This window comes from Protopterus annectens, chromosome 9.part0, assembly GCF_019279795.1.
Source record: "Protopterus annectens isolate FY-2018-M chromosome 9.part0, PAN1.0, whole genome shotgun sequence".
Classification (NCBI taxonomy): domain Eukaryota; kingdom Metazoa; phylum Chordata; order Ceratodontiformes; family Protopteridae; genus Protopterus; species Protopterus annectens.
Genome location: NC_056743.1, coordinates 1,080,800,553 through 1,080,817,764, shown reverse-complemented (window position 1 = coordinate 1,080,817,764; position 17,212 = coordinate 1,080,800,553). Strand labels below are relative to the sequence as shown.

Sequence of the window (17,212 nt, the reverse complement as noted above, 5' to 3'; positions counted from 1 at the left end):
GTATTCCACATAACGGACTGTGGACAGTTGAATCTTACAGGATATGCATAATCCTATCACACTTACCATTTGGCAGGTCAAGGGTTGGGTAAACAGTGAAGTTCCTGTTACAAAGATCTGAACTGCAGTAACAAGAATAGTGTATTCCAAACCTTTCATCTACACCTGGAATACAGTTGGAAGAAGGACAGTCAAGTTTCTGACGAAAATCAAACCAGCATCCTAGGAAGAAAAGCAGTGCTATAAAATTGATGGCATTTAATGAAGAGTAACACACACAGGATAAAATAGGTAGAGAACAGCATTATTAATTAACTTCACTTAGAAAGTTTAAGAAAATAAACTAAAACATAACGAAATTAAATTAAAAATCAGCAACTTCTCTCCAGCTCTGTGGTTGTTGTTGTGTCTTTCGGCTTTTCCGGTTAGGGGTCGCCACAGCAGAACTCCGGTCCGCTAATGATTGGTAGTTGATTTTTACGTGCCGAGTTACCAGCCCTGACGTACAACCTTCAATGAAGGTACGCCCATTCACGCATATCTCCACGCAGACGACGCTCTAGCTGAGAATCGAACCGGACAGCGTCTTACTGCAAAGCGACAACGCTACCGCAGCACCACCAAGCCCCGACTGTGACACACATGACATGAGTCACGTCAGTGGGTCAATATGAAACATACTTGCCTTTGGTGCTGGGAGAGCATAAGATTGTTGACTCTGTTCCTACTCCAGGTAATTCAGTTAGTTTCTGCCATTGCAGATAATGCTGTGCAGCATGGTGGGGAGGGGGGACTGTACTTAAGAGTTTCCCATCATTTAGCTGAGATGTTAAACCAAGGTCCTATTTACTCAAGTTAGTAGTGGCTCACATATATGTAAAACATCCTATGGCACTTATCAAATGGAATAGGGGAGTATCAAAACTTATTTACATTCAAATAAAAATAGGAAATATCTATTTATGTATTTATATAACTCAGTCTCATTATTTAAACATCAAAACACTGCTGATTTTTTTTTAACATTTCGACTCTTCATCCCCCACCCTTTCATCCAAATCCATATTTCAGCTTCCTTTCTTAACTCATATTCATAACATTTTATATTACAGAACAATTGATTGCATCTTGCCAACCACATTTTCCAAATTATTCTATTTATTTATTTATTTTACATATGATTACTGGGTAATGTCCAACTGGGCCAGGAGTTCATTTTCAGCAGAGACCCGGGGAGAAAAGCTCCAGAAAATTTAAGATAGCAAAGACAGTATAAATAACAGTAGATAAAAGTAATAATAAATGTTACAAAATCCCACCTTGCACTGACTCATCCAACAACCTCTACTATTACTTCATCCTACCCAAAACAATCCCTCCCCTACTAAAAACTAAATTTCCCTCTAATATCTATTGTACTATACTCTCCAATCTCAAATATACTATTACCCTCTCCATGCATAATATTTTCCTAACCTACTCATGGCTAGTAGCTATAGATTTTGAAATGTTAAACCTACAATTGAGTTTATAACAAAAATATTCACTTTATGTAAATGTTGACATTTCTGTATTGAATTATGTCTTTTCATTTTTGAAACATTGTGACAAGCCAATTACAAATATCATGGAGCTTATCTGTAAATGTTTCATTAGCTGTATTTATTTTATTTTACATTTGTTTACCGGAAAAGTCCGACTGGACACAGGTCCATTTTCAGCAGAGGCCTGGGGAGAAAAGCTCCACAATACAGTACAGTACATGAGAGAAGAGAAAAAGAATAGAGCATACTTATAGCAGACATACACAATATGTTAGAGATTAACAATTCTTGCTAGGGCATGCTCCTATTTCATTCTGTTAATTCTGTAAAGGTGTTCGGATATTCGCTCGCTAAACCTTCTTTTGGCCTTACAGATATAGAAGGCAGGACAATTTTGACAGAGGGCAGTATATACTACAAACTTAGACTGACAGTCAAGTGGAATCTGCATGTCCTCCCCACGGTCGAGTGACGTTAAAGACATGCAGGTAGGTGCGAGCATGAATGGGTGTCCCTTTGTTGAAGGTTGGGTGTCGGTCTGGCAACTCGGCACCGTAAAAATCCACTGCCAATCATGAGTGGACCGGAGTTCCACTGTGGTGACCCCTAACCTAGAAAAGCTGAAAGTCAAAGAAGAAGATAGTAGGCAATCATTGTCGTACATAACTTAAAACAGCATTTGTATTATTTTTACAGATATAAGTTTTGTCAAGTAAATATCTACAGGTTCACAAGCTTTCAGGGGAACTGTTTATACTTAGCTATACACAGAAACTTTCTCTTAGTTTGGGTTAGCCTGGTAAGTGACATGAACATAGCCAGTCACTTAAATAGTGGGTTTTCAGGAGTTTTTTGAAATGAATAAAGGATGTGGTAGAAGTTTTTTGGCTTGGTAGTGTGTTCCAGGTTTTAGCAATGATGCTGGCAAAGAGGGATTTACCGGCATAATTTCTGCGTTGGATGACAGTTATGAGGTTCTGGTTACTAGATCTTAAGGCTCTAGAGGGAATGTGGGGCTGAAGTGCTGGGGTTTTCTCAGGAAGGTAGTACAGTTTGTGTGCTATAGAGAGTTGATTGAGTATAAGTATATGAGGCAACTCAAGCCAGTTGAGCTGCTTAAGGGATAGACAGTGGTGAGACCTATATGAGGCTTCGGTAGCAAACTTAGCAATCTTGTTGTAGCACAATTCCATTTTATTTAGATCGGTTTGGCGGAGATTAGTCAAGATGGGAGAGGCATAGAGGAGGGTGGATTGAAGATGAGTCCTTGCAATGGTTGCTTTGGTGTGTTTAGTCATAAACTGTTTGTTCCTGTAGGGGAGTCCAAGTTTTTTATTAACTCTCTTGATGGTTTGTGCTATGTGGATGTTGAACCTCAGGTTATTGTCTGTTTCTACTCCTGGCAGTTTAGTGTATATGGTTAGACTAATTTGAATGTTTTCTTTAGAGTAGATGGTGAAATAACTATTTAGGGGAGGAGATCTGCCTGGGCTGAAAATAATTAGTTTTTTTTTTTTTTTTGGGGATTAAGAAGAAGTTTGATGTTAGTGAACCAAGTTTCGGCTAGGGTGACATTATTTTGGGTTAGGATTTGTAGTTCACTTAGGGTGGGGGAAGCACATATAAGGGTGATGTCATCTGCATATTGTACTATTGAGGCAGTGGGTGTGGATGAAGAGATCTTGTTAGTAAATAAAGAGAACAGCAAAGGGCCAAGGATGGATCCTTGAGGGACTCCTATGACAGCTGATAACAGGGGGGACAGTTGTCCCTGCCATAGGACTGCTTGCTGACGGCCAGATAAGTGGCTGTTGAACCATGATATGGAGGGGGGGACTTATATTTAGGGTAGATAGAGTTTCAAGATGCATACTGTGATTTACCATGTCAAAGACTTTTGATAAGTCTAAGAATATGGAAGAAACAAATAGACCCTTGTTTCTATGGTGGTTAACTATATTGGTGAATGATAGTAATGCTGTGGTGGTGCTATGGGAAAGTCTAAAGCCATGCTGGGATATGGAGAGTTGTTGTTGTGCCTTTTTGGCTTTTCACGGTTAGGGTCGCCACAGCGGAACTCCGGTCTGCTAATGATTGGCAGTGGATTTTTACTTGCCAAGTTGCCAGCCCTGACGCACAACCTTCAACGAAGGTACGCCCATTCACGCATGTCTCCTTGCAGAAGACGCTCTAGCTGAGAATTGAACGGGACAACGTCTTGCTGTGAGGCAACAACATTGTTATTTTGGAGGTACTGCATTAGTTGATTATGAACAACTCTTTCTAATATTTTGGATAAAGGTGATAGGATTGCTATTGGGTCTTATGTTGGTGAGCTCTAAGGAGTTACCTCCTTTGTGAAGTGGAATAATATGTGATGTTTTCCATGAGGTGGGAACTTTGCATTCTAATAGAGATCTATTTATGAGAATAGAGACAGGATAGGCTATAGCTTCAGCTGATATCTGAAGGAAGTCTGCTGGTAGCATATCAGCTACTAGAGTGATTGGTTTACGTTTCTTAAGGAGTTTAGAAATTGTCTTGGTGGACATGGAGTAAAGGTGAAAACTGGCTTTATTGTTTTGTATATTGGGATGGGTTGGTGTAGTTATTGGTGTAGGGCTGCTAATGCTATTTTGGGCATTGGCAAGGGTCTGGACTGTTTCGATAAAAAATTTGTTAAATTGAGTGGGAATGTTTTCATAGTTATTTGGTAGCACAGGGGTTGGAGCAGCGGACTTTTTTGGGTGTAGTATACCATTTATTGTGGCCCAGAATTTTTGGGGATTGTGAGCATATTTTTCTTGCATATTTTTATAGTAGTTAGATTTGTCTAGTTTGATTTGTTTTTTGGCTTTGTTACGGAGCTCTAGATAGTTTTGTCTGAAAGTAGTGGTTTTGTTTTTCTTTATATTGAATCCAGGCCTTGTCCCTTTCTTTCATTATAGTTTTAGTATCCTTTCTTAGCCATCGGGCATAGTTAGTTTTTATTCTAATGGTTCTAGGGGGTGCATCATGATTTAAGATTTTTATGAAGGTTGTGTTAAAGTGTTCGATGGCTTTTAGAGATAATTGTTTTAGGGGAGTCCAGTTGCAGCTTTTTGGTGCATTGATGAAATCAGTAGCTATAAAGGTATTTTTGTTTTGAACTACTCTGAGGATAGGTTGGCTGATGGTTTGGGATCTGTTCCTAATTAGGTAGGTTGGATGATGGTCACTTATGGTATCTAGAAGACACCCAGATTGCTGTGCAAGAGTGGGGCCATGTACCAGGATCCAGTCTAAGATGAACTGGTGTTTGGATGTTTTGTCAGTTCTAGTGGGGGTGGTTATAGTTTGGGTAAACCTGTGGAGGTTTCATAGTTTCATAGTATAGTACTAGGCTATCTGCCCTAGGGCATTTATAAGCCTAGCCAAAGTGTATGTGGCTTTCGCCACCCCATGTAATGATACAAAAGTGTACAATTTAAATTAAATTTAGTTTACTGTGCCTCTATCTAACAATGACACAGAGATAACCCCGGGGTAAATCTACGATCACCCATCCATTCGTCCAGATTTCTCTTGAAGAGAGTCAGTGAGGGGCTCTGCCTAACAAGGACAGGTAACCTGTTCTAGAGTGCGGGAAGCCTCTGGGTTATGAATCTGTCCCTCCAGCATGTCCTATTCATATTTGTGCTGAGGTTTAGATCTTTAGCTCTCATGGTTCTGATGGATTTGGATTTTTTGAGGTGGAGAATGTCCATTAATTCTGAATTGGACATGGCCTTGTACGTAAGGCACAGATCACCTCTAAGCAGGCGGTATGCTACTGAATAGAGCTGGAGCTTTTTCAAGTCTGGCAGCATATGACATATGCTGGAGACCCTTGATCCTCTTGGTAAGATACTTTTGGGGTCTCTCCAGCTGCTGCAGGTGCCGGGTGAGGTACATACCAAATGGGGCATTGTACTCAATCATAGGCCTGATAAGGGAGGAATATAAGGGTACAATGACATCCTTTGATCTGGATGTGAATCCCTTCATGATAAGGTGGGCAAGGTAGAAGGTCTTTCTAACCACTTTGGCGACGTGGGTGTCAAATGAGAGGTCACTGTCAACTTGGGTCCCCAGGTCTCGGATTACTTTTTCAGTACTTAATGGATTACCACCTATGTGGTAATTTGTGGGTACTTTGTTTTTTCCAAAGGGGATGACTATACATTTTTTGGCATTTAGTTTAAGGCCATGGCTCTGGCACCAGTCGTCTGTTTCTGTGAGGCCCTTCTGGAGGATGCATGTGTCAGCTGGTGTGTCAACTATAGCGCCTAGTTTGCAGTCGTCTGCAAACTTTTTCAGCCACAACCCCCCTATGTTTGCCTGCACATCTGAGAAATAAATGCCGAACAAGAGGGGTCCCAAGACAGAGCCCTGTGGGACTTCACTTGTGACTGGCTTAGAGTCTGACATAGCTCCAGCTATTCTGACTTTGTGGGTTCTGCCCTTTAGCCAGTTTGCAACCCATCTTGTGACAAACGGGTTTACATTTAAGCTGTTGAGCTTGTCTATGATGCCTGAGCGGGGTATTGTGTCGAAGGCTTTTGCCAGATCCAGGTAGGCTGTATGAACTGCTTTGCCTTCATCGATGGCTCTAGTGACTGTTTCAAAAAAGTCCACCAGGTTTAAAAGACAGGATCTGCCTTTTACAAAGCCAAACTGGGTAGGATCAATTGTCTGTAGGTCCCCAATGTCTTTGTTTATGAGTTCCATAATGATCCTTTCCATAGCTTTGCAGACCAGGCTGGTCAAGCTTATGGAGCGGTAGTTTCCGGGGTCTGTAGAGGTGCCACCTTTGTGGAGTGGGACCACTGTAGCTGTACGCCAGTGTTCAGGGACGTATCCTGTAGCAAGGCTAAGATTAAACAGTGTTCTTATGTGCGGGTTTAGCTCCTCTAGGAGTTCACATAGCACGCAACCCGGGACACCGTCAGGTCCCATGGATGCTGTATTTTTAGCTTTGCTGAGGGCAGCTCTCACCTGGACATCTGAGATTTCAGGGAGGTTGCATTCAGCTGAGATATTTATTTCATCTTTTGGGGGAGAGGGAGGGGAGAAATTTGCACTGAACCTGTCTGCCAGTATGTTGGCAATATCTGTGGGTTTAGTGTATTTTTTGCCGTTATGAACTAACTCGGCACATATCTGAGGGTTTCTGCCCAGGTTTCTAACATAACTGAAGAAGGCCTTGTGATTGTCTTTAGTGTCCTTAGCGATTTTTCTCTCAAAGTTGGCCTTTGATGATTTTATTAGCGAACGTAGTTTTTTGCTAGTGCTGATCAGGGATGCCTTCCCTTTATGGGATTTTGCTCTGTCTTGCAGTAGCTTCCTTCTCTTGTTATAAAGTTTGTTTATGGCTGGGGTCCACCAGATAGGATACCTGCCTTTGTTGGAAAGGGTCTTGGTTTTATTTGGGATTGCATGATCAATGCATTCTTGGAGATGCCCGTAGAAAGCATTTGTGAAGGATTCAGCAGTGTGGGATTTGGTTTCCACTGGCCCAGGGGGCTTGAAGGATACCATTTCAGTCCTGAGGAGTGTAAAGTCGGCTTTTGAGAAGTTACACACTGTGGTCTTTTGTGCTGGGGGTGGAAGTGGGATATGAATATCTAGGGTTATTAGTTTATGGTCTGATCTCACTAGTGAGGGGTATACTTCCGGTGTTGAGCATTTTGTCCCCATGTTTGTGATGATCAGGTCAAGTATATTATTTCCCCTTGTGGGGGAGGTGACTAGTTGTTCCACTGCATTTGAGTTGATGAATTTTATTTATTTATTTTATTTTATTTTATTTTACATTTGTTAACCGGGGGTGTCTGACTGAGCCAAAAAGGCCCTTTTTCAGCAGAGGCCCGGGGAGAAAAGCTCCACAAAGAAAAATTACAGACACATTTAGTTATTTAGACATGATCAGTATTCCAGGAACCTTTGGGCTAGGGTGTTGGGGCTTGAGTAATGCACCCAGTCTATGTTTGGGTAGTTGAAGTCTCCCAATATGATGGTATTTGGTGAGACATTCATATCCTCCAGTGTCTTCAGGAAGGCTGAATGGAGTTCCTGAGATTGCGAGGGTGGTCTGTAACTTGCTACAAGTTGTATAGCAGTTTTGCCTACGGTTAGTTGCACATGGATGGTCTCCAATGCTTTGTGCATTGCCACTAACCTGGAGGTGTGGGTGTCTTTAATGAATATGGACACTCCCCCTCCTTTTGTGGTTCGGCCCAGGTTTTGGGGCCGAAAAGCATGATATGAGGTATAACCTGGTAGGGCTGGGGTGCTCTCAGGAGCCTTGAACCAGGTTTCAGTTACTGCACAGACATTGATGCTCTCCATACTGAGGAGTGCTTCGAGAGCCTGCATCTTGAGATTTAGACTTCTGGCATTGAGCAGCATTACCCTTAGTTTTTTTCCTTTATTGTTTTGTAAGGTGATGGGTTTGTCATTTGAGCCTTGCCTAAAAAAGGCACTATGGGGGTGGCAAGAGCCTTAGCCAATATCCGGAAGCCCAGTGGTGACAGGTGCAAGCCATCCCTTGTGAAGCAGCGTGGCTTGTCCAGCATGTCATCCCAAGCAGACAGACATTGGATCCCCCTAGAATGACACCAGTAATTGAGCCAATTATTAAAGCTGATCATCTTGTCTTTGTATTGTGGCATCATTCTTGGTGAGGGCAAGATGCTGCTCAGGGTCAGGGTCATACCAGCCTGGGCTACATAATCAGAGAGCTCCTCTATGTCTCTTTTCATGTAGTCCAAGGAGGTACATCTCAGGTCATTCACGCCAGCATGTACAATGACGGAGTCATGTTTGTACTTGCTTTGGAGTGACCTGAGTGCTTGTGTTATGTGGCAGATCCTAGCTCCCGACAGGCAGCTCACCGTTACCCTCTCTTTGTTCAGCCTGGTAAGCGGGACGTCAGTGTGTCTGACTATAGAGTCACCTATTACTAGTGTATCAGGCATGGTGTTTCGCCTCAAGGGCTGTTATTGTTTGGCACACTGACTTTGAGTACTATGTGTTGCTTGTGCAGAGTTTTGTGGTGGTGTTTTCTTGGATGTCTGATTTGGGAGCCTCTGTTGTTTCGGTAAGTTTTTTATTAGAGCCTCTGAGTATGTATTTGTGTTACTATGTGTTTGGTTTGCAGTTGTGGTTGGTTTATGTGAGACTGGGTTTGTTGTGTGTGTGGTTACCTTCTCCTCCTGTCTGGTCTTGCTATTCCTGTGTTGAGAGAGTTCAGCCTCCAGTTTGTCTATATAGTTGCATCTCTCACATGTGTTTGTGTTTGTTGGGAGGAGGAGAGGGTTGTCTGTGTACATGAGACAATTGTAACATTGTCTCAGGATTCCCAGATTAACCAGCTGAACTGGAGAGGACGTCAGTAATATACCACTCAACATGCCAGAATAGTATAAGGGGGTGATGTGTAACTGGGTCAGAGAGAGGACTTTGAAGGGAAGTGGGTATTAACACGGGTTGTAGGTGGATGTAGTGCTTACGTTAGTTTAAGGGTGCTTCACTTAAAAGAAAGGTTTTAGGAGCAAGTGCTAGGCTTATGATAAAGCGAATAGACTGATTTTGTTGAAAGTAGAGCTTTCTTAAGGGAAAAATTGAAGTGCAGACTTTGCGGAGCCAGGAATAGTTTAAGCCTGTTTAACTGGCACTGCGCTATGCTCACAATCGCGCAAAGCCACGCAAATGTGGATTTTAAACATGGAACTTCAAAAGAGCTGGAAATGGTCCAAAATTACCAATTACTACAAGCTCTTGTGCTGAGGTCACTCCTTCAGGGACAGATAGGCTGCTCAAGGCTCCCCACTCCCACTGGTGAGCAAAGAAACTTCCTTCTATCCAAGTAACCACAGGCTAATAAAGGCAGAGGGATTATGACTGGAGCAGTTAAGCCAGTCAATATTGAAGTCCCCTAATAGTATGGTTTCATGTGGTAGGGAGCTGGAGATCCAGTTAAGCAGGCTTTCCATAACAGTGATGTTATTGCCTGGTGGGATATATCCACCTGCAATAATTATGTGTTTGTTGGAATTTATTTTTAATTTGGCAAGGATTAGTTCTACATCTTTGACTTCTTGGGTATTGTAATCTAGTTGTTCTATGGTGAGATGATTTTGGAATAATATTGCAACACCTCTGCCCTTTTTCTCTAATCTGTCTCTTTGGATAATAATATAACCAGGGGCAGTAATCTCATTATTATGGTGTTGTGGTTTGAGCCATGTTTTATGGTGTTGTGGTTTGAGCCATGTTTCAGTTAATACAGCAATATCTGGTTTGTATAGAGCTAGTAGGGCATGAAGGTCCTGAATTTTGTTAAGTATACTTCTTGCATTAATGTTTAAGAGGAAGAGAGCTGAGTTAGGTCTGTGATATTGTAACATGTGAAATGTAACTTGCGATTATTGTGCAGCTTTTCTCCTAGGGCCTCCACTGAAAACGGGCTCTTCTTGGCCCAGTGGACTTCCCCAGTCATCAAACTTAAATAAATAAATAAATAAAAATAAGTGAAACACAAAAACAATGGAGTTACAGTAAAATACAGTACAATGAGTTACATGGAGAAATGGTTGCACCACAAATGTATTTACATGTTTATATCATATTAAAGTTTTTTTTTTTTTTTTTTTTGTAAGTTGGTAGAGAAGAAATTGATAATTCATTGGTGGGTAGACAGAAAATGATATAAGAAAAGATTGGTGGGTAGACAGAAAATGATATAAGAAAAGATTTGACAAACAGGGAGTGAGAGGACTCGGAGTAGGGCCAGAGCTAGAGCTTAGCCTGGGATAGTGCAGGAGTATAGCCAGTGATTAGTAAAGTGTTCTTTTAGGTGTAGCTTGAAATTGTGGCCATCAATGTTGTTTAGGATGACTTGGAGTAACCGATTCCAGGTTCTGGATATTTTGTTAGAGTACAGGGAATTACCATAGCTGTTGTGGGATTTAATAACCTTTAGCAGCAGTTTATCAGATGATCGAAGAGCCCTAGGGTTTGTATTTGCTTGAATTAGGTCTTTTATAGCTGGGCAGTTATCAGGTTTACAGATGATGCTGTGAGCAATGGTTAGTTGATTCAGGTGTAATTGGTTGTGTAGCTCAATCCAGTGGAGTTGTTTCAGTGCTGAGCAATGGCGAGATCTGTGGTAGAATTGCAGCAAATTTCGTTATCTATTATAACAAGTCCCCAGATTGTTTAGATCGGTCTTGTGTAGGTTGGTAAAGATATACATGCAAACCTTTTCTTATCTATTCTATTTCCTGTTCTTTCAAGTTCTTATAATAATCCTAGAAAGTCACCTCTTTAGTTAATATACTAAGAATGCATCCTTCCCATAATTTCTTATTAAATTCCCAAGTTTTTTATTTTTATTCTTTCACATTCTAGAAACATGCGACTTATTGTCTTTTCTTCCTAATAAATATTACACCACCTCATTTCTTCATATTGTGTGTGTTTTATATTTGCCTTTAGAGGAAGCTTATCCGATACAGACCTCCATAGAAAGTCCTTAAGCGCTGTCACTTTTACAAATCCTTTTTTCACCTGTTTTATTACAGTTACTGGCTCCCCCAAATATACACATGGTTAAACCTAGACATGGATCAATCCAATAAAAATTCCTCATACTTTCACACCATTGGTATCTGGACCTTTTTTTAGTGATATAGGTTAATTGGCAAGTACTAGACCAGCTGTCCTTGCAGACCATTTTAAACCCTAGCCAGTTTCCCTTTTTGTGCTCAAATTAACCTATCCCATTTGGTTAGAGACTTGCCTTATCTGTCCTGTGGTCAATAATTATATATTACCCTTAATGAGAATAACTGGGATCATACCACAGACAACTTGAAGGGACCCATGCATGGAATAAAGCATTTTGAAGCTGCCTCTGTCCATTGGTAGTACAGGGCAGTCCTGGGGTAAATTTTTTGTTTCCCATCCATTGATCCAAGTAGCACTTGGACATGGACAGGGATAAACTTTGTTTTATGTGGCTGGGGAGTCTGTTCTAAAGTAGTGGTATCCTCTGTGAGATATACCTGTCCCTCCAAACTGATCTTTTGATGTTGCAGAAGAGGTTTATTGCCCTAGACCAATTATTTCTGATGCTATTTGACTTGTTCATGTGCAGTAAATATATCAGCAAATCGGTCATAGGATGCCTTGTATGCCAGACTCAGGTCACCACTTAGCAGCCTGTAGTATACAGAGTACTGGATCAGAGGATCATAGCCTAGTAACCGTCTGTGATCCTAATGACCCCAGGGCCCTTACAAGCCTAGCCAAGTTCAACCTGCATTCCCAAGGATGTCTAGTTCAAGCAGACACTAAAATCAACACCTGTTGTCCCTGTACAAGAGGGACAAAGGAGTAACCCCCGGGGTGAATTTCTGGTTACAGAGTGACAGGACTCTGAGTTGGTCCATGTAGGACATGTTGTTTAGGCCTTGCATCCTTTCAGTAAGGTATCTCTGTGGGTGTTCCAGTTGTTGAATGTGTCTGGACAGACATATGCCAAAGGTGGCATTATATTCAATGACCGGCCTAATGAGGGCTGAGGGTAGGAGGACAATGACATCCCTAGTTCTAGACACAGTCCTTTTGTTTAAAAGCTGTTTAATATAGAAGGACTTTCTTACAACAAATGACACGTGGTCAAAAGTTAGATCACTGCCCACATAAGTTCCCAAATCCCAGATTGGGTCAGCTCTTAGAGGTGTATTGCAATGTGGTAACTCCTTGGGGTAGATGATTTCCCAAAGGAGAGAATAATGCATTTTTTGACATTTTGTTTCACTCCATGATTTTGGCACCAGTTATTTACCTGGGGTAAACTGTCAGGATGGCCAAGTCATTTGGGGATTCAGTCATCTGCAAACTCAGTCATCCAAAGCCCTTTGGTATTGGCTTTTACTTCAGAAAAATAGATGCGAAACAGGGGAGGTCCCAGCATAGAACTCTAGGGGGGCTGGTCTCTTTGAGGAGGAAATTTCCCATGTTTTGATTTGCTGCATCATATCTGTGAGCCAAATGACAATCCAGGAAGTGACATAAGGGTTTATTCCCAGTTTGTTTAGCTTTTCTACTATGCCTGAATGGGGAATTATGTCAAAACCTTTGGCCATTTGAAGTATGAGGTGTATACCATCTTGCCTTCATCCATTACTTTGGTGACCTGTTCAAAAAATCCACTAGACTGAGTAATCATGGCCTGCAATCTAACAGCAGTTTATTCAAGTTGAATATCACAAACACAAACTGAACACGAGTTAACCTAGGTTTTGTCCATAGGACTTCATCAGAAAAAGAGCAAAAATAACAGCTGGAGTTTAAATGTCCTTCTCATTCACTTAATGCTTCATTTAATCAATCAGTGAATAGACCATTTAAAGAAATATTACTATAAATTTTAAAAATGAATGATTTCTATAAAAGTAACAAACCATTATATGTGTATTAAATGTAAGAATAAAACATCTTGTGATATAAATTACCACGACATTATATATAAATACATAAAAACCATGTGATGTATGAATAAATAAATAAAGAAATGAATGTATATATGTATATTAATATTCACACACAAACCATAAAAATACATGTTTGAGTGTGTGAATATTAATATAAATATATACATTCAGCTTTTGAAGGATTATCTGAATTGTGATGACCTTAGAGAGGTGTGATGTCAAAATTAACACCAGTAAATAGGTGTGACGTGTGGTGTACTGCTGACAGTTTTGTCGATATTGTAACTCTCCATTGCTTATTACAGTACTCTTTCATCATCACCTAATTATTTTTTTTAAGTCCATTCTTGGAAAAAAAAAAACACGGAATACTTCATCACTTTTTTTCACCACCACCTGTTTTTCTTTGTAAATTTTGATAACAGCTAGTATATGTGCAGTGGTTTTAGAAAAACAATAGAATAAATTAACCCCTCTCTCACTTTTATACACAATTGTCCCTCTTTACTGGAGTTAATTTTGATCCCCAAATCACTATGAACATTTTTAATAGCTCTTTATCAAAATTATTAGGCAACAAAAATCTAGCTATTTAATTAAGATTACTGGAAGTATTAAATGCAACTTCTTAATAAATGTTAAATAAGTTTTCCAGGTTTATATATTCATCCTTATCCATCCATCCATACGTACATACATAACCCCCCTTTCTCATCGTTTTGCACATGTGGTCAGGGTGTCACATTAACAGTAACCATCATCTAGAGCCAATGTTCACACTGCCAGGTAGCTAGCCCCACTGCAATATTCATTATAACAGTAACCATCATCTAGAGCTAATGTTCACACTGCCAGGTAGCTAGCCCCACTGCAATATTCATTATAACAGTAACCATCATCTAGAGCTAATGTTCACACTGCCAAGTAGCTAGCCCCACTGCAATATTCATTATAACAGTAACCATCATCTAGAGCTAATGTTCACACTGCCAGGTAGCTAGCCCCACTGCAATATTCATTATAACAGTAACCATCATCTAGAGCTAATGTTCACACTGCCAGGTAGCTAGCCCCACTGCAATATTCATTATAACAGTAACCATCATCTAGAGCTAATGTTCACACTGCCAGGTAGCTAGCCCCACTGCAATATTCATTATAACAGTAACCATCATCTAGAGCTAATGTTCACACTGCCAGGTAGCTAGCCCCACTGCAATATTCATTATAACAGTAACCATCATCTAGAGCTAATGTTCACACTGCCAGGTAGCTAGCCCCACTGCAATATTCATTATAACAGTAGCCATCATCTAGAGCTAATGTTCTCACTGCCAGGCAGCTAGCCCCACTGCAATATTCATTATAACAGTAACCATCATCTAGAGCTAATGTTCACACTGCCAGGTAGCTAGCCCCACTGCAATATTCATTATAACAGTAACCATCATCTAGAGCTAATGTTCACACTGCCAGGTAGCTAGCCCCACTGCAATATTCATTATAACAGTAACCATCATCTAGAGCTAATGTTCACACTGCCAGGTAGCTAGCCCCACTGCAATATTCATTATAACAGTAACCATCATCTAGAGCTAATGTTCACACTGCCAGGTAGCTAGCCCCACTGCAATATTCATTATAACAGTAGCCATCATCTAGAGCTAATGTTCTCACTGCCAGGCAGCTAGCCCCACTGCAATATTCATTATAACAGTAACCATCATCTAGAGCTAATGTTCACACTGCCAGGTAGCTAGCCCCACTGCAATATTCATTATAACAGTAACCATCATCTAGAGCTAATGTTCACACTGCCAGGTAGCTAGCCCCACTGCAATATTCATTATAACAGTAACCATCATCTAGAGCTAATGTTCACACTGCCAGGTAGCTAGCCCCACTGCAATATTCATTATAACAGTAACCATCATCTAGAGCTAATGTTCACACTGCCAGGTAGCTAGCCCCACTGCAATATTCATTATAACAGTAACCATCATCTAGAGCTAATGTTCACACTGCCAGGTAGCTAGCCCCACTGCAATATTCATTATAACAGTAACCATCATCTAGAGCTAATGTTCACACTGCCAGGTAGCTAGCCCCACTGCAATATTCATTATAACAGTAACCATCATCTAGAGCTAATGTTCACACTGCCAGGTAGCTAGCCCCACTGCAATATTCATTATAACAGTAACCATCATCTAGAGCCAATGTTCACACTGCCAGGTAGCTAGCCCCACTGCAATATTCATTATAACAGTAACCATCATCTAGAGCTAATGTTCACACTGCCAGGTAGCTAGCCCCACTGCAATATTCATTATAACAGTAACCATCATCTAGAGCTAATGTTCACACTGCCAGGTAGCTAGCCCCACTGCAATATTCATTATAACAGTAACCATCATCTAGAGCTAATGTTCACACTGCCAGGTAGCTAGCCCCACTGCAATATTCATTATAACAGTAACCATCATCTAGAGCCAATGTTCACACTGCCAGGTAGCTAGCCCCACTGCAATATTCATTATTCACTCTTCTCTCCTATTAATTCTGTCACCTGCCTCTTCACCAAATCGGGTCTATATTATATGAATGAAAGTTCATAATCTCGAATGCTCTGAAGAGTGAAAATGCCGGACCTTGAAGGGCTTCTTGTGGGATCGCAGTACAGTCAAGGTTGGAATATTTGCCCTTTCCTCACTGCAGTGCGATCTTGGAGTTGGTATATATCTGCAATAAGGAGTTCGAGGTCCGGCATTTTCGCTCTTTGACCATGACCCTATAAAAGATAAAATGGATTAACAGAAGATGAATGAGTGATAAACAGAGTTTAAGAGTTAATGATGTGCAGCATTACAGCTTCTTTGTGTGAGAATATTCTATCATTTTTTGTTATTTATAGTGATATTTATAAGTTAAAGACTGGAAGGTATACATGTCCCCAGATATAAGATGCTTACGGAAAAAACAGAGGAGTAGTCACTAAGTAAAGGGTTGATGGCAATGGGTTTCTGAAAATGTCCTGGTTTGTTTTCAATTATCTCCCTTATTATAATGCTCACTGACAACAGCGACTACCTGTAGTAGAACCAATTTTGTAAACCTGTCTGTTAGTTGCGTTCCATTAGTATTGCACCTGTGCATACTGAAGCCTTCCAGGGTTATGTCAATTATGATTTAATCTTAAAAGCAATGAGTTTATTACATTTACTAGTTCTTTTGTTACTCTGGGGCAAAATATAGACAATGACTACTTTAAGCCTGACATACCCTCCTACCAGACAATCAGTGGGTAGCCAGTTTAGCTTTCCTTTGCTTTGCTTGGATCATGTTGCTAGTTGGGGTCCTTATTTCTTAGAAAAGAGATATACTCTTCTTCACCTGCTTTATTTCCTTTTTAGTCAAGGTTGTATTGTGCCAGTAACATACAATAATGTCAAGAATACTGAATTTATTCTAAAAATTCTAATGATGAGATTTCCTTGAGGTGATCCTTCCAGTTATAGGACAGCTCCACTCAGAAACTGTTTTCAGTCTATTCCCCTTGTTCCAACAATGCCATTTGTGTCTCTATAACATGACAAAGTCAGGACATGATAAATGATTTGCTTTTTGTTGCATTTTGTTACAGCAAGAGTACTGCAAAATAATGGGTTCCTGTTCTGTGTCTAGAAACAGGATTAGTGTTTTTAACTGAATTATTTCTGTGAACTGTAAACTGGCTTAGTCTTTCATCATGCATTTAAATATTCTCCCATACAAAGTAAGCAAATTATAGGGTCTTGTCAAGTATACAAGATTGTAGTTCCTAAAACATTTCTATACCTTCCTTGACATTTTTATTTATGGGTTAAAGTTCTCATACAACTCCAGCTCACATGCTTATTTTTCTGCAACTGACATCTATAATTTTAAAGTTTTAGTAAGAGCAATAAAAATCTACTTGTAATATTTATACTGAATTTAATAATGTTATACAGTTGCAAATATAAATGCAGCACCAAATGGGCAAATGTGAGAACATACCAATGTTTTATGTGGTGTTATAAGAATATTAAGGACAAATTACACTGTGAGGATTTCTCCATCAACTAACTCATGGCAAAAGTATTTAACTTTACCTGTTGTGTGTCC

The 17,212-nt window shown here is 40.3% G+C and overlaps 1 protein-coding gene across 1 annotated transcript in view; it reads right to left on the bottom strand.

Annotated features, from left to right (window-relative positions):
• Positions 1-17,212, bottom strand: part of AMHR2 (anti-Mullerian hormone receptor type 2) — a 744,441-nt gene that overhangs the window by 598,059 nt on the left and 129,170 nt on the right. Inside the window, exon 3 of the mRNA XM_044082197.1 lies at positions 67-222. Within this exon, the coding sequence (XP_043938132.1) occupies positions 67-222 (156 nt within the window). The remainder of the gene's footprint in view (positions 1-66; positions 223-17,212) is intronic.